Source organism: Halyomorpha halys, unplaced genomic scaffold, assembly GCF_000696795.3.
Source record: "Halyomorpha halys isolate HHAL.00 unplaced genomic scaffold, Hhal_1.1 Scaffold531.1, whole genome shotgun sequence".
NCBI lineage: Eukaryota > Metazoa > Arthropoda > Insecta > Hemiptera > Pentatomidae > Halyomorpha > Halyomorpha halys.
In genome coordinates, this window is record NW_027111171.1 from 558053 (window position 1) to 577006 (window position 18954).

Below are 18954 nucleotides of genomic sequence, written 5' to 3' on the forward strand. Positions count from 1 at the left end.
ATTTGTGTTTCATTGACCGCACCCCCAACCATCTTCTCCTCATTTATCATCCACGGTCAACTATCTCTCATAATTATGTATTTATTTATTTTATGCTGACGTTTCGATCTGAGTTTCATGTCTTCACTTCTTCACCAGTTTATGGCGGAGAAGTTAGGCCTGAAACTCAGGTCGAAACGTCGGCATAAAATAAATAAATATGGTTTTGTTTATTTATGTTGTTCTTTGCTAACCGCATCCGCCCGACAAACTTCTCCAATCACTTTTTTATGATCCACAATTGTAAAATTTGTAATATGAAAGTGTTTAGCGCTCTATAGGCTTTAACTGCTGGTTCACTATCGTATTGGCATCTCGGGAAGCGCTGCCAGCTGGTAAGATTCTCATGAATTGAAAAAATGATATTTCGGTCTTCAAATTCACAGTTATTAATGGTATGTAATTCCGTAAGTTAACAACTTAGATCCACTTGTGGATGGAAGTACTAATGGTATATGCATGAAGATAATAAAATATCTTCGTTTAGCATGTTGTTCTCGAAGCATTGAGTTGAGAAGAAGCTTCATACAGAAAGGAAAAGCTTTTGGCAAAATAATTCATATTATATAAAATATCATCACTTCAATTCTTATTTTATTATACAAGAATCTCTACCATTATTCATACTACTGTTACAATTATAATCTACAATTTTTTTTTTAACTTGCTGCTAATATCATGTGCCATTACAAGTGACAGAACAAATCGCTAAAGCAAAATGGGCAATAATTAATAATCAAATATTCTGACATTGGAATTTAGCTTAAAAATTGCGTAATATACTTTTAGACAACATTTCAATGTCGTCGGAGATTAGTAAAGTCTTGACAATCGTGTATTAAATAATAAGTACCTATTTTTTTTTTAATTCGAATCATCTTCCATTGAAGATCTATACAACCTACCACGCAGTAAGAATGACAAGATTCATTTCCCGGAGCCTCCACGAATTAAATATTGGCTGATCCAAGGAGGCATTCGAACCTACAACGTTTTGAACAAAGGACACTGGGCCACTCGCCCTTATACGCTCGACCCAACGCTCACTAAAAAGTAGTTAATGAAAAATTAAGAAAGTAAAAACAAAATGATACATTAACTTAGAACGTAGAAAGAGATTTTTGAATCAGTTAGAAATTTATGATAAAAGTTTTATTTATATGTCGGTATATAGATACAGAAACTAGGTTCCTACTGAAGAATGGCCGAGGGTACGTTACCAACTGGTAGCCTCCCGAAATCCTGAATTATGTATAAACCATTGAAAAAAGTGTATTAGGGTATTAAATAATATATGTTAATTTAGATTATTTTAATAAAAACGATTAATCTATTTCATAATTATTAGTTGTAAAGGAAAATTAAGATGAAAAGGGAATCTAGATTGCGGGATTTTGACCACGCCTATGTATGTACCACTCATGTAAAGACTTTTTATAAAGTAAAGACCAGTTAATATATATAGATTTCTCCGCAGAAACTATTAATTTGGGGTGAATAAATAATTAATTACGGTAAAATTAGTGAAACTAATAATAACATCATAATAACTCAAATAGGTTTTGGCGGAGAAAACGTATCAACACTGAAAAGGGAGGCTACATTACTACAGGTCTCAGATGACTCGATTTTTCGGTTTCCATCGATTAGGTTATAAGTGTTAAATTTTACCGAATATAGCAATTAGTAAATTAGTACAATTAAATTATTTTTTTAAATAGCCAATTTTTCAATTTCCATTTTATAGAAACATAAATTTAAGATCCTTTTGTCTTATAATGGGTGATAATACAGAAAATAAAGAAGGAGGAGACAGCACAGGGGAAACTCAGGGCCAAGGGACAGTTTCTACATCAAAAAGGTTTGATTTTATAGTTTATAGTTCACTCATTGTTGCCTTCTAATTTAGTGTAAATGAAACAGTGACTATTTTGAGTACTTGCTTCAGTGCAGAGTTAAATTCTATGTTGAGAAGCATATGGCAGTTGATCTTACAATCTATGCTGAGTTTTATATCTGTTGTGCTATCGGCTGTTTCCAATGTTTATTATTCTGTTGCTTATTGATGTTATAGCTCTAAGAAAAGGAATCGTCGGAAAAATAAACAGAATAACAACAGCGACATGACTGTTCGCATAGATTCTGTGAAGCTAAATGTCAATGAGATTGAGTTACCTGGAAGTTGCAACATTTCTTTTCAGGTTGGAATGCTTATTTTAAGTATTTTGCACCAGCTTAATCAACAGAAATCCATATTAATAAAACATCTATTTTAGGAAATTAAAAAAGCGATGGAAGTTCTATCCATCCAACAAAAAGCTGCTAAAACTACTGAAGAAGCAATGCAAAAGCAATATCAATTTTGGAGTACTCAGCCTGTTCCTCGAATGGGTAAGCATTGTTTGAAAGTAATTTAGATTATTTATGCATTGTTTGTTATTGTGTTGAATAATTACTATGCCATTGCTGTTTGCTTTGATATAATATAAATTTTGTTTATATTTTTTCAAAATACTTAATTCTTAATGAATGCAATGGTTGTTAGCTTTAAGAAAATTTTTTTTTTTTTTTTAGTTGTAATTTTTGTATCGAAACAAAATAATAGTCCTATGATTATTTTGATTTATTAAAATATCAATTGTGAGCTAATGAATTCAAAAAATCTTCTATTAATCACTAAATACACAATATCCAATTGTAGATAGTAAGCTGAAATGTTTAGTTACCTATGTATTCTATAAAAAAAAATGCTCTTTATGGAAACCCCTCTTTGGTGTATTTCCTCATTACGGACAATTTTTTTAAGGTTCTGTACAAATTTAATCCATTTGAATTGCTCTCTATAATGGAATCCTGCCATGAACTCAAATTTTATTAAAAATCAGTCCTTTCTGCTGCCTAGAACTCACAGAAGTTATAAAATATCTATGCATTAACTTACAATTCCAGAAATAAATTTGTGTTTGGTTTACTTTCAGAAAAAATTACAACTTTTTTACTACATAATACTGTTTTGTGCGTATTATATTAGAACATTGACAAAAATTCATTGTAAATAAAGTATCCTTTAAGTATGTATGTAGTTATTTAATTACAAATTAATGCTTATGCCAGATTGCCAAATAATATTTATTGTTTCGATATTATGCTTCTTATTAAAATAAATGAAAACAAAGTAAATACTTTTTTCTTTCTTTTATGTATGTACATAATTATGTAAATGTGTGAGTCAAGGAATTTTCTAATGCAGCTCTAGAATTCACAAATTTCCGAACTAAACCTTCATAGTTTTCTTTCATTTTCTCAAAAACTCTTTCCGTTTATTCTGTTCTGAAATAAAGACATTCAAACAAATGTTTCAGCTTTATGTATTAGTATATAGATGGCCCTTTCGTTTGTTGATACTATATCAGCCCATCAATGCCTAAGTCTACCCACTTCTTTCACATAAATTGGTGATGTATATATGGGCGGTTCTAAAAAAAATCAATTATAGTGACAATAGAGTGTTGCATCTTGGAATGTGTTCTTTACATGGGTAAACCTAAAAATATGAGGTCATAGAACGTTGTTTTTAGGAATGAATTCACAATTATTATGATTGGAACTGGTAAATCAAAACAATTTTTGATAAGTTGCTAGTGGGAAATTTCTATGCGTCTATTGGTAGTATCCATTTGTGAACCTCCGGCAGGGAAATTCATTAAACTAAAGTGATGACTGTTTGTAGAAAACAGCCTAATTTCGGCAAAACTGTTTTTTGCCCCTTATCAACTGTTGCTGTTCAGTTTTTAAATAAATTAATCTGGTATTAAAACTTCTGAAAAGGGTTATTTATGATTTTCATCACTGCAGTGCAATCGTTCTTTTAAAATATTACGTTTTTGTCGTAATTTCATGGTTTTGCTTCTTATTAAAGTTTGTTTAAAATTTGCTATTGCTTTTATATGTCTACCTTTTAAACTAGGATAAGCGAGCTCTTAAACTTCAAATTCTCATCACCATCACCGAAGCATTAATTGATTAGCCACCAAACTTAGATGGAATAAGACTACCCAGGCCTTTATTAAAAATAAGATAAGGATTGAATAGATATATTAATAATTTTGAATTATGAGTTATTTCAAATTACAAATAAATATCATGAAATGATATTCAATTTCTTTAAGACAAATATCAATAGCATGTTCTGCTATTCCTATATTAGAAAACTGTTTCTCAAATTCAAACTTTCAGCAATAAAATTTTAATATTTAGTAGTTTTTGATTTTACTACATTAAAAACAAATTTTTGTATTGGTTTTTAACCCATCTAGGGGTCAAGGTAGCAACTATTGAGAAAATATTAAGAATACAACTTATTTTTTCTCATTAGATTTTTTTCATAATCTTTTTAAATTAGAAAGTTAATCCATTTGTCTTATGAAAAAATGTTTTGAAAAATTATGTTAGTAATCAATTAATTTACTTTTTTAATTTTTTTTTTCGTAAATATTTATTTATTTGTACAATCTTCTGGAACAGATTATAGTGACCTAATTGTATTTGATTAAAAATCTTGAGGATCACTGATTTATTAATAAATCTAATTTTTTTTTTATTATTATAACTTCCACATAAATAATTTAAGATAAATCCTAAGTTTTCTAATAATTAAAATGAAATGATGATCTTATTGAGAAGTTGTCAAATTCAAACTTTACTGTTACAGTCTTTAAATACATACAAGAACTTAAAAACAAATTGAAAAATATATCACTAGAAAGAAAAAGCCAATTTACATTACCAGTGTACTATGTTTTGTTTTTTAAGTACAATTCAATTTATAATTTTTTTTATCATGATGTATAATACTCAGTTTATTGTTCTTGGAGGTTGGAAAAAAAAAATTATTCTACTTTGTTCATCATAAATATTTTGTATTCTTAATGAGGCCAACTTCAAGTTTCTTGTCTCATCCAACATTAAAAGGTTATCTGTTTCTTGAAATATTTTAATTAATAAAATTTTAGAAATGCAGATATCGGCCAATTTTTGCATTTCAAAGCCTTGAGGGAAAAAGAAACAATAGCAGTAAAATTGCATTTTTGAATATTGGTCTGTCTTGATCGAGATTATCTCGGCAAACGGGTAGACCAATCTTCTTTGATTTTGGTTTTTTATGGTAAAACCTCACCAAAGGTGTGATACAAATTGATTATGCTGTGCGTAACAACCGGAAAACATCTTATTCTGTAGACTGAAGCTCGGAAAAGACCTCAACGATTTTCATGAAACTTCCTCCCTAGTATTTTATCCTCGTAAACCTTGACCGTCCTCTCAAGTTTGCGTGAATAAAATTTCATTTTTTATTGCATTTGTGGGTTAGTGTGATAAAATTAGTGGAAAAAGAAATGGTGGCCGTATTGAAAGTGTAGGGTATATCGTACAATCTTTTCGTTATTTTTTAATGGAATTTTCGTTTTTTATACCCCGTTTGAATTCGTATTTGTAAATGTGTACTATGCATTAGTAAGAAATAAATAAAATAATCAAAAAAGTTTTAAAAATGAACAGCAGCACCAGTAATTATTTCGAACAATTTACTTTCCCAACTTTGTAACATTTCATATTTTTTCCTATTTCACTTCTTTTCTTCTCGTATTTTAAACGGAAAGAGTGTTCAAATTTTAAACGACGTGAAGAGAAACGAAAATGCTTACTCGATAAATTAAAACAGGTAGTTTCGATTCCAGAACTTCAGACCTAGATCGTCCTTTTGAACTCAAAATCGATTTCATTTAGATTTTCGTGTACAACTAGTATAAATGATTCAGAACTTGGTAACTCAGAGTTATGCTAAATATGGTTCCTTATGATCGAAAGCTGGTAAGAAAAATTAAGTGGCCTAGGTAACAAATATATTCCTATGAACACCAAATCCATATCTCCATTCATTTTTACAATAACGTAAGTTAATCTTACCTGGATTAAATGTGGTAAGAACTGTGGTAGACAATTATCACTTATCAAACTGCACAAAATAACGCCACTAATACGATTTATATCACTCATTATTAGTGTCTGAAGCAACTCTAATAATATTGTCCGCGCTCTGTTTTACCTTTTCGCGCCTTGCATGAGATCCTGCATTAGGCGGTACAACCAGTGTTACCAGGCTGTCATAAAATTTTTAGAAAAACGTGTATATTTTTCTACTTTTTGTTTCAATCTTAACACTCGTCTAAATTTATTATTATTATCATTCGAATTTTCTATTTATGACTATTTGTTCATATATATTTTTAAGATACTGTGGATTAATATACTGTATAGGATACAAAATAATAATAATAATATATTGAGAAAAAACAAAACAAAACAGCAAAACTGATTTTGCTTAAAAAACTCTAATGGAATATTGTCTCTTGAGTTGTAATACACCTATCTCCCATTAAATATTTATACCATTTTTAAAAAAATAAAAATTAGGATTCAATCTGGAGATATCTCCAAAAATAGATTCATAAAAAACTATATAGTTATCCTACAAAATCTTGGTTGAGGCGAAATTTATTTGTACAATTTACAATCTGTTCCTAGTGAGGTGAAAAAAACAACACTACAAAAAGATTTTTTTTTTTTTTTTTGCATCTTATAGTCACTGATAATTAAAAATGGATCCACTACGATAACACAAAAAAGAGAAAATCGTGGGGACCACCTGGCCATGTTTCCACATCGAAAGCCAAACTGAATATTTAAGGAAAAACCACACTGTGTATTTGGTGGGATCAGCTTGATGTTCTGAATTACGAGTTGCTTAAACCAAGTGGAACCATTTCTGGTCTCCATCTCTACCAAACACAATTAATGATATTGAGGTTATCACTCAAGGAAAAATGCACACATTACTACTCCAGGCATGGAAAAATTATTCTCCCTCATGATAAACCTTGTCCACTTGTTGCAGTACTCATCTAGATATTTTTAGATACACTTAATTAGGAAGTCCTACCCCATCCGCTGTATTCACTAGATATTGTCCCCCTCTGATTATCACTTTTTCTTGTCGATGGGCCATGGTCTGTCTGAGCAGTGCTTTACATCATGGAGATACAAAAAATTGGATCAATGGTTAGCCTCAAAAGATGGTGTCAGAATGCTGCCAGAAAGATGGGAAAAGATAGTGGCTAGTTGTGAACAATTAAACGTGATGTACCAGTCTTTCACAACAATTTTTTTATTTCTACAGAAAACGACAGACACCTATTTACTTTATTTTACTTTTTACTTTTGTGGCATTGCAGATGAGAAGATCACTGTGTGTGGTCCAATAGAACCTGATAAACCAGTTTCTGAAATCCGACAGGAGCCTTACTCATTACCGGAAGGGTTTACATGGGATACTTTGATCTTAGATGATCCTTTAGTTCTGAAGGAACTCTATACTCTGTTAACAGAAAACTATGTTGAAGATGATGATGCCATGTTTAGGTTTGATTATCCTCCTCAATTTCTTAAATGGTAAGTTCAATTATTACCTTATAAATAATATATATCAATTATTTCCTTATAAAATCTTAAGTTAATCAAAATTTGCTATGGATTTTTTATTTTTAATTAATATTAAAACTTGTGATTAAAAAAAAAAATATATTTTTTCTTTATTCTTTTTCTCAATAACTTATCAATATTTCTGTAAAATAAAGTAACTAGGAAGTATCTTGTAAAATCAAGCTTGTTAAATTCACTAAAAATAACAATTTGTTATGTAGTTTTATATTTGAAATGAATTGTTTTACTGTTCTGATTAAAGCTTTTTTAGTCAATAAATCTTTTATCTGCCTTATATCCAATAAACTAAATAACCTTCTCATAGCAATAAACATTAGTTTCTAATTTTGTTTATTTTATCTAATGTCATGAATTTTAGCTAAATATTACTAAATAATATTCAATAATATGAAAGAAGAATATAAAGAAGATGGTGATGTATATGGTTCTTTGTCAGTCTAGTTTGCTCACTGATAATCATCAGTGTTATTTAGCTACAGGTTTTTTAAAATTTAAATTTTTAATCAATAAAAAGATTATCTATAGGTTAGGATTATCTATTGCATTGGTTCAAAACTCAAATTAGGATTCAGGAAAAGATGGTCAGTTTAGTAAACTTTGAAGTTAGTAAGTTTATAAGTTTTACTTATTTATGCACTCCTCTGACCACACTCCCAACCATCTTCTCATATAACATCTACGGTCACCTACTAATGAACTTCTTGTACAAAGCAGGATTGGTTATGTTTAGTCCTGTGGGAGAGGGAGGGATGATAAATTTGGTTACTATATAGTAAATCCTAGATTATGATGCTTTTCGGTGGCATCAGAATTGAATCTGTGTGTTGCTAGGTTTGATTATTATCAAATTTTAATCCTAATATATCAAAATAAACAACTCTTACCACATATTTTGTTTTGTATTAACATTTAACATTTCTTAAATAGGGCTTTGCAGCCACCAGGCTGGAAGAAAGATTGGCATTGTGGCGTTCGAGTATCTAAAAGTGGCCGTCTTGTCGGATTTATATCTGCTATACCTGCAAAACTATCAATATATGGCCAGTATGTATTTTATTAATGTCTGTCTCCCCTGTGTATTTTAGATGCTTATTAATGTAAGTTCAAATATAATGTGTATATTATTAATCATTTGCAATTAATGTTGGTATCAGTTTAATTCACACATCGCAATCGTTGTGATTTCTATTCTTTCTTAGTGATATTTTAATTTTATCTGTTTAGTTGCTTATCATTAGTGTGAACATATGTTTGTAACTGTGTTATTAAAAGCTCTAATGAATGGGTAACAATTTTTCTTTTTTTCTTCAGGTTTTAAACCAAGGACTTGCTAATCTTCAGCTAATATTTTCTGGTATTTGTAAGTATTTTTATAACAAAGCAACTCTTTAACGTATTAATAGTTGGTAAATTAAGGATTCCATTCTATTAATACTGCTAAACGTTATGTGTAGTAGTTGTTAATTTAAGAAAAAATTGTTTTATCTACATCTTACAGTAAGCTTTTGTATGATGTAGATAGTTTTTAATAATAGTGTGTTCGTCGCAGTTTCAAGTTATTTTTTCTATTATTTACTATCATACTTCTATGGTTTATATTCTTATTTCTTTTTGACCTTTGGATGGGGAAAGGAATAAGATGAAAATATTATTTTGCTTATTCGACTTAGAGAATAGAAGGCGTTGCCTTGACAATCTAGAGTGAAAAATGGCACCAGTCCTAATCTGGTGAGGGTGGATTGAGATTTATCTTGTGGTGCAACCGCGGAATGAATCTCCACCTTCCTACTCTGGCTAAAATAGGTTGGCAGCACGTAGGTTAACCACATCGTATACCAGAATGGGCCAGGTAGAGAAAAATAACAGGTGGATCAAATGGGTCAGGGATCTCCTCCTTTATATGTTTCATCTCATCAGAAATTAATTTCACACCATAGAATTTAAGATGTTGCCTGAATAAGCTTAGTCGTTTTTTGTACTTCATGTTCTTTTTGGGTCTTTCTTGACTGAATATTTTTGGAAGCAGTTTGGATTTTTGTACTCTGCACATTCACACCCAAACATTGTGTGGTTGGTATATGGTTACACATTGCCATCATATTAGAGACATTGGAAGAGAATGTCGAAATTTACAAATATTTTTAAATTCACAGCCTCATATCTTTTTGAAGTCTTAGTCTTTTTGCCTAGAGATAGAACTTTAAAATTACATCTTAAGTATCTTTCACTCATTTGTACTTAATTGCCTTTCCAAACTCTGCATCTTAAAATTCTTGTAAAAAATAGTTTTTCATTGCATTTCTTTCTACACATTGAGGGTATATAATCTACTTTCATTTACTGATTGAATCAGCATTTGATGGTTTTTGTTGAGTAAGTACTTTCAATTTAGTAAAACAAATGAATTAGTTTTTATTACCTACATTTGTGGCTAATCGGTACCTTTTAACAATTCTGGTATAAATTTATTTAATTTTTCTTTCTTTTATCTTCAATGGAATGTTACTAAACCCATTAATTGATGGGGATGGACACTTAAAAAAAAATAAAAGTATTATATAATTGAAGAGGAAGAATAATTTTAGTCACTAAAAATATAAATAGGGAAAATTGAGTTTTAGTTACATAATTAAGGTTTATGATTTGATGGTTATAAATATTCCTTTTTAAATCCTTTAAAATAGTCAAATATAAATTGTTCTTTCCCATAAAAATTTACTGGTCAAATCATTTAGTGAAAAATTCTTGGTTAAAAGATGAAAAAAAAATTAGCTAAAATAGCAAGTGTCATCCCCGTGAATGAAGTATGGCATTATCTTTGATGTTTGTATGTTAAATGGAGGGTCAGCATAGAAAAAGAATTGCACCTTTTTTTTTTTACTCAAGTTCTCCATTAAGTACCTATACAGCTCCTGAGTGAAACTAGCAAGATTCATTTCTCGGAGTCCCTGTACAACATATATTGACTAACCCAGGTGGGAATTGAACCTACAACCTTCTGAACCAAGCGCTTTGGTACCCTCGACCCAACACACTTAGTTATCAGGTCATTTGTACATGTGGGTCTGTCTACTAAATTGCATTTGACTTTAATTCAATGTGGGTATTTATATTTGGGTAGAATAACTATATTTTGTTCCCTAAATCACTGTTAATGATATAGTTGCTTTGTTCAGCTGAGTATAAATGACATTAATTACCTAATCTGTATTTTTTTTTTCTGTTAAATCAGATTACTTTTTATGGTTACATAATATTTTCAATGTGTTACCCGTGCTGGTATTGTTATGTTCTAAAGTACATATTCAATATTCTTTTCATTTTGTGAACTCTTGGTATTTTTGTGGAATTTATTAGTATGATAATTTTTTTGTTTAATATAATCAAACAAGTGTTTTATTTTACTAAAAAATTTCCCAAGATAGGTATAAGTTTATTTTTAAATGATTATCTCACAGATCTTTGTTATTTTATTAAAAGTTTGATTTGTTTTTAAAGATTTTTTAAGCTCCCTGTGCGAAGATGTGGATTTTTTTTTACTAATACTTTATTCTTGATCTTTTCTTTATTTGTTTACCAAATACCTTTTCCCCTCTTAAAAATAAAAGATAAAAGTAAAATCATGATTGATTTTCTTCTACATTTTGTATAAATTTTGTCTTCTTTGTTTTTGTTATTTTTCTCTTTTACAGTATTAACACAAGTTACCATAAAATAAGTTGAAGATTAGCAACTGCTTGGTGAATTTATTAATGAAGATATGGATTAATTATGAAAAATGTTAAATATTGGATGAAGAGTTTTATCATCCTGCCAAAATTATTCTTTTTATTTAATTTTTTTTTTTCATTCCACAACAGGAAGCAGTCGATAGTTGAAATTAATTTCCTTTGTGTGCATAAGAAGCTGCGAAGTAAACGTGTTGCTCCAGTTCTGATTAGGGAAATAACAAGGCGTGTGAACCTCACGGGTATCTTCCAGGCAGTTTACACAGCTGGTGTAGTGCTACCAAAGCCCGTGGGTACATGCAGGTAAGTTTTCTCTTATAAATTGAAAGATTTTACTCAATTAGATTAAAATATATTAATTTATTTTTATTTTTGTTATTTGGACAGGTATTGGCATAGATCATTAAACCCTAAAAAGCTGATTGAAGTCAAGTTCTCACATTTGAGTCGTAATATGACTATGCAGAGGACTTTAAAACTCTATAAATTGCCAGAACAAACTAAAACTCCTGGTTTCAGAAAACTCGTCCCAGCAGACCTTCCCAAAGCCAAAAAACTCCTGACAGATGTAGGATATTTAAATGTTTAATGAAATTAATTTGTTCAAAAGAATAACAAAATAGACTACGCTTTATCAGCTATTTAATTACAGTCAGTTCTCTATTTGTTAACCATGGGATTATTCTTAATTTTTAGATAATTAAAGTAAAAATTTCTAAGTAGGCATTATCACCATGAAAGATGTTTGAGACATTCTATCATAAACATAGTAACTGCAAAAATGAAAACTTTTTAAATTTTAAATTGTTTGTTAATTACAATATTTTACTTTCAACCAGCTGTCACTTACGATAGCTTAATATCAACATTATTACCTTAAGAAAATAAGTTTTCTAAAGACTCTTTCAATAACTATTTGTTAACTTAAATTTATTAGTGGTAATGGTATTGAACCTTCAGATTCGCTAAGCCTTTTATTGTTGTAATTTTTTATTTTATTGATTAGAAACTCCAACTATTTTCCTAAGAAAAATATTATCTTTTCTTTTTCAATTAACATATGTAAAGCTTTACTTTAGATGACCATAAATACTGTTTAAAATTATTTGAGCTAGAAATACCTAAATTAATAAAGTAGGTTTCCCAAACCTGGATATTTTTATTGAATTAAACTAGAATAGGCTTTGGAACATAATACTTATATATCTTTGCTTATTTTCACTGTTCATATTTAATTCATGAAAGTAAGTTATAGAATATATTAATATTTTACAGTACTTGTCTAAATTTGACCTTGCTCCAGTCTTCTCTGATGAAGAAGTAAGGTACTGGTTTCTTCCACAACCTGGAATTGTTGACGCTTTTGTTGTCGAAGTGGATGGAGAAGTTACTGGTAAAGTATATTTTGCCAATTTTTATTTGTTATAAAACTCAAGTTCGTGGATTGAAAAATATCAGCTATTATTTGTATGACTATTGGCTTAAATTGTAAATTCTTAGGAATAATTGAATCATGATCTATAATAACGATAATTTTTTTTTTTTTATTTCATTGCATTCTTTAAGCTATTACTTGAGCAATACTTGTTTATGCTCATCAACAATATTGTTAAAAATATTGGAATAATGTATGCGACACAAAAGGCTTCTGTAATAAAACAGAATAGGAGACAGACCTTATTTAGCTTTTTCTACACAATTTTAAAATTTTAACGTACAAAGTTATTCTAGCCCCGGGTTCAATTAGGTAATATTAAAATTATTAAGTTTATGATAGGTAATAATAGTGTTATATTTGGTGTATGAAATAATACAATTGCTTAGGATGTTTGATCTATGAAGTGTCTAGGGCAGTGGTTCCCAAACGTTATTGCTTCGGTATCCTTCTTGGGCTAAAAAAATTTCACACCACCCATGTCAAAATAAAAATGTTGCCTTTATTATTCTTAAAGTGATTGAATTAGTAAAAAAATAAGAAAAAAGAGTGCAAAGTAAATGATGGGATACACTGTAAATTTCCTATATATTTTTTTTGTAATATTTTGTGAAGGTGATACACTTTGGGACCACTGTTAGGGACTTATTATCTGATCCAAATGACTGTCAGGTGCTCATTTTTTTTCAACTGTATATCTTCAGTTTTTAAAAGTTTGTTGTATCTATATCATCTTATATTGTGACTATAATTACTGAATTAATTGTATGTTAAGTTTTAGAGCAATTTTTAAACAATAAGTTAAAAATATTTTTAAAAAATTGTAAGGTGTAAAATGTATTGAGAAAAAATGTTATTCTGTATCTTTTCTAAAAATTTTGGAAATTAAATTATTTTTTACTTGTTTGAAATTTTGAAAATTTAAATAATTTTTTCCAAGCATAGGATTGTGACGAGATGTAAAGAATGGGTGTTAATTTATACTTGATTAATAAACCTCTCATTATTAATCAAACCAGAGTAATCATATTAAGCAGTGATCTATGAATTAAATTACATTACATAGCTTCCCTTATTTCTGCCCTGTACTTTTATATTTAGTCCAACAAATTAAAAGTTCTATATATGGTTGATATATCATTATTTTAGCCTATGTTGCTTATATTTTTATTTTATACTTACTTCAATTTTCATTATGACATTAGATCTGGTCAGTTACTATACCCTACCCTCGACGGTGATGCATCATCCTGTCTACAGAACACTCAAAGCCGCTTACTCATTCTACAATGTTTCTACTAAAACTCCTTGGGTAGACCTCATGACAGATGCTCTCATATCAGCCAAAAATGTAAGTTGTAATTTAAAGTGAATTTTACATTCTTGGCATCACTATTGTTTTAATCTCTTACTGTCTACAGAAGTGATACATTTTTTTTTTTTTTTTGTTTATATTTAGGCTGGGTTTGATGTATTTAATGCTCTCGATTTAATGGAAAATAAGGAATTTTTAGAACCTCTAAAATTTGGAATTGGAGATGGAAATCTTCAATATTATTTATTTAATTGGAGGTGCCCTCCTATTCCTCCCAATAAGGTATATTCTTTTAATTTCTATATTTATATTTTCTTTTGTAGTCAACATGCTTGTTTCAAATGAAATCTTAGTTAGCATTTATAATTTAAGAATGACAGAAGAAAACATTCCATTTTCTTCATCAGCAAAAGTTGGGAAGTTTTAAAGAGAAAAAAAAATTAAATTAAATTCATTTTTTTGCACCAAAATATGAGGTGCCTCCGCCTTATGGGCTCATCCAGCCCAATATAATTTACATTTGTTGACCCATATGGTCACATCTTGAATGAAACTATCCCTGATGTCCTATGTCAATGGGCAAGTGTTCAGATGTGCCTCCGTCATTTCTTTAACCTGGGAAAAATAAATAAAAAATAAGTCCTTCAGAAGAAAATCATAGCCAGTCTGTTCCCAAAAAAAGGCAACATCTTGGCTTCTTGGCAGGTTAGGTTCTTCAGTATCAGTTCCATCAACAAATATGCCCATGATTACTTACCATACTCCATATCCATCTTAATTGTAAATATGTGCTCTTCAAATTATCTTAACCTTTCAGCAACAGGTTGCTATTGCTGCCAGTTGGATGGAATGCCTCTTTTCAGTTATTTTGTAAAACTTTGTTGATGCTGCATCTCTTCGTTGTGGAAGGGGTTCAGCCCCACTCTGGACTTCCATAGCAGCACTGGGGGTGAATGTTGGAGGTCCCATTAAATTAAATTTTCATCATGTTTTTTTCCTTAAATATTATGTACTATTGAGTAGAAATAGTCAACAGTTAATTGTGCTTATAATTTTTCGAAAATGAAATTATTCTAAATCATAACTTTGATTTATATGGTTTCACACTTTAGCTAACCCATTAGTCTAAACATAATTATAAAGGTTTTAGCTCATCATACATTTTTACCGATATTGTTTCTCCAAGTTTTAGAAATTTAAAATTAATGAATTTTTATTTTCCTATCAAAAATCAGCCTGTTTTGGAAGGCAAGCTTGGCTTAGGACCTTATATCAGCATATATCTATTTTTTTTCTTTTCTAATTGTAATAGAACTAATTTGTACTAATCAATAATAATTGAACTAATTTGTTGACACAAGTGAATACATTTTTAAATCTAATAAAGGTTTATTGTGGAATATAAATTCATATTATGAAACACTTAGAGCCAAGCCTCGAGTACAGCCCTCAGTTAGTTATTATCCAATTTGATATTGGGCTTTCCTTGCTCTTTATTATCTAGATTAAAAATTTTATGAACGCTGATATTTCTTTTATTCTTAGTGCCTTCTGTGTACATCGTTTAAAGTTTCAATATGACTCAGCAATTTTACAGTTCACTAATGATTTTGCAAATTTCAGTACAACTCATTCTTTTACATTTACTAATATTTCAATAAAGTTATAATCTATAACTAGTAATCAAATGAGAAATGATGGAAGAACTTAAAAATGGTTCACTTTACAATGATGTGGTGAACCTCTAAATGATATGGTGTTTAGACATGAAACTGACACTTTATTTAAAATATAACGTTACTTAATTTATAATTTCAAGTCTATCGTTAATACAATTAACATTATTTATTTTAATATTTGATAAGTAACAATACTTTGTTCTTTTTTTTTTCAGATTGGGCTGGTGTTGCAGTAGGCTAGTCATTGGTACCATTACCATGACCTCTGCTCATTTGATATCATTATCTCCCCCAACTAGTCGATTTTGTATTCTGTGTCTTTTACCTATTCTCTTTGTATGTTTCTCCTCTCAATCCACTTCCATTTTAAATTCTTGTTCGAATTTATGGGGCCTAAAGTGTCTATCTCAATAGGCTTACAGAAAGGATAGGATGAGGGTAGCCTTAAACGTTACAATTACTGGAGCAATACCATCAAATAATCATACACCAATTTATAAACAGAAGGTACAATTAACTGCTACATCGTATTTTCTTTTCTGTTTATTATTTTAATAATTTAATTATAAACTGTTACTTAAAATTGTGTCAATATAAAATCATTGCTTTGATTTTAATATCAAATTGATCGGTGAAGTGTGATGTATGCCATTTTATTTATACTTATAGACATTTCTTTTTTTTTTTTTCTTTTTTTAATTTGCTCAGTTTATGTGAAAGCACTATTTAGTTCTCAGTTGCTGAAATAACCTGAGCTGAGATGTTGGAGGTACAAGTTATAATGAAAATCAGCCATTGTTTTATATTTATATAAAGTTGTATAGCGAATTTATACATAATTTATCTTGCATTGTTGGTTAATATTGATGATGCATAATAAAAATTAAAGCACCAACCTAACATTCATTGTTTATTTATTCATATCTAGTTATCCTTTATTTACCAGATTATTTTTATGTAAACAGGTTGAATAAAAATTAATAAAGAAGTATATAAATAAATTAAAAAATCAATTATAATAAAATATATACATAAAGCCACATTTTTTAATAATTCTTTTTAAATATCCATTTTGGCCACCCTGGCCATTATCAAGGATAACCTATTAATAGTCAATGAAGGCAGCAGTAAGCTGCCTGATAGAATAGTGGCCTGGAACTTTTTATATGACTAATGTGAGGTTGTGAAATAATTAATGTTTTTAAATTGTTAATTATAAGATTATAACCAAATTTGTCAATTAATAATTATCCTTGATAATGACCAATAGCTGGCTAAGCCATAAAACGTATACTTCTAATAAGTTACAATTTTCTCTTGTACATATGTTAAAGCTGTTCTTAGTTAGTTTCTGTAAATATTTAAGTTTTTTTTCTTATTATAACATATCTACCATGACCATCTCAGTCGTGTTATTACTATATTTTTTTATGGTAATAATTATATCTGCTCCAATGTTGTCTACACCTACACAGGGTTTTATAGCAATTTTAGATTGTAAAATGTGAATTATTTATTAAGTTTGTGAGGATCTGTTATAAAAAATGTGGTTCAATTAAACCATAAGACTGACTACTGTAGTAGTGGTATTTAAAATTACCTATGCTATTAGCACATGCGCCTTCCATTTTGATGTTAATCGTCTATGTGTTGGGACAAACCTTTTGTTCATGCGATTTTCATCAATCTCCACTACCTTTTACTGCTCTATGTGTCAGATATAAATATTTTCATAATCTTAAGCAATTAAACAAAGTATACATTTTAAAAAGCAAACAGGAATTAAAAAGCTAGACACTTTTTTTTTTTTACATCTTCATCTTAAACTGGTTCTATTAAAATTCTATCTTTTCCTCTGATTCTGATAAAGGATGTGCTTTACCCAACTAACTTTCAATCCTGTATTTTCTCATCCTACAGATACCATAGATAACAGTTTATATTGCTATATAAACATTCATTTTTACATAAGGCAGGGTACCCTCTAGTGGTGTAGAAGTACACGGCTTATTTTAATCTATTACATGCAGTTTTGAGGCAATTTTTTTTAAATTTCCTATGAATTGGTAGAAAATGAAACTTCCTTCTTAAATTCCTTGGCTTAATTAAATTTTTGTTGACAGATTTGTCAGTAATTAAGTTTTAGGCATATTTTTCTATTAATCACAGATTCAGCAGCAATACATGCATATTAGATATTTTTAAGATTGGACACAGCTGATAAAAATTTATGAATTATCTGAAATTATAAGAGAAATTTTAATATATAATAATTAATAAATTTTTCTATTGGTGCTATGTACCATTGAGATCTTTGGCCTCAAGTAAATCTTTACATGGGGTCATTATAAAGTAAAATAGAATAATTAATCAGTAAAAAAGATTCTCCCAAAGAGTTCTAGTGCTGTATTTAAATGATATCCAACAGAGTTATGACCCTTTTTGGATAAATACAAAAAATAAAATACAGAATTAGGATCAAGATTTTTTTTAGACATCTTTCTGGTTTTTAATTTTATTTACAAAACATTTTAACTAACCGTATAAAAAAAAAAAAAAGTAATCTCTTAGAAATTAAAGTTTTACATTTCAAGATATGTTGGATCCAAAAATCAATTTAAAACAAATCTGTCCGTGCACCTTTCCTCTGGACTACCAGGTGAACTATTTTTATTTCTCTTATTAGGTGAGATCTCTCTAATCAGGCCACCCCACGTGAATCTTTGATATTAGAACTTACTATTAGATGGATTCATTTTATTATATAACGATTACGGAAACAATAAGTTATTCTGTAATAATTTTTGGTGTCATTATGAAAGAAGTTTCAGTGACTATTATCAACTATATTTTAACTTAAGCATTTAGGCAAAAATAAAAGTAGTGTGGTTTTTCAAAAGTGATTACATTTTCATAACTTATTTAACTTATTTCAGTATGTTCATAATTCCATAAACTAATATTCTATTTGATAAAACTATATTATAAAAATATAACTATTGGTTAAAGTTAGATTCTTGTATCTAATAAAATGCTACAATCCTCAACCTGTAAAAGTAGTATTATGCTTACTTTCAAAGCAAAGGAATGTTTTAATATAAAATTAATAAAATGGTATTAAATTGACAGTATAATAAAAGTATAAAGAACAAGGTGTATAACTAATGGCAACAATGATTTTTTAAAAAAATGAAACACAAG

The 18954-nt window shown here is 29.1% G+C and overlaps 1 protein-coding gene across 1 annotated transcript; it reads left to right on the forward strand.

The window, feature by feature from the left end:
• Positions 1–1645: 1645 nt before the first annotated feature.
• Nmt (N-myristoyl transferase) lies at positions 1646–16653 on the forward strand. The gene is made up of 11 exons (XM_014425738.3): positions 1646–1900; positions 2114–2240; positions 2316–2430; positions 7329–7545; positions 8524–8640; positions 11457–11627; positions 11712–11892; positions 12600–12717; positions 13965–14110; positions 14219–14356; positions 15969–16653. Exons 1-11 carry the CDS (start codon positions 1818–1820, stop codon positions 15987–15989), a joined length of 1434 nt encoding a protein of 477 aa, XP_014281224.1. The 5' UTR covers positions 1646–1817; the 3' UTR covers positions 15990–16653.
• Positions 16654–18954: the final 2301 nt, after the last annotated feature.

Bases quoted from the DNA above. Each gene is read 5' to 3' on its own strand.
- Nmt (XM_014425738.3), top strand. From the start codon at position 1,818: ATGGGTGATAATACAGAAAATAAAGAAGGAGGAGACAGCACAGGGGAA. The intron at 12,718-13,964 runs GTAAAGTATATT...TTATGACATTAG, and splicing joins AGTGGATGGAGAAGTTACTG to ATCTGGTCAGTTACTATACC. The intron at 14,357-15,968 runs GTATATTCTTTT...TTTTTTTTTCAG, and splicing joins CTCCTATTCCTCCCAATAAG to ATTGGGCTGGTGTTGCAGTA.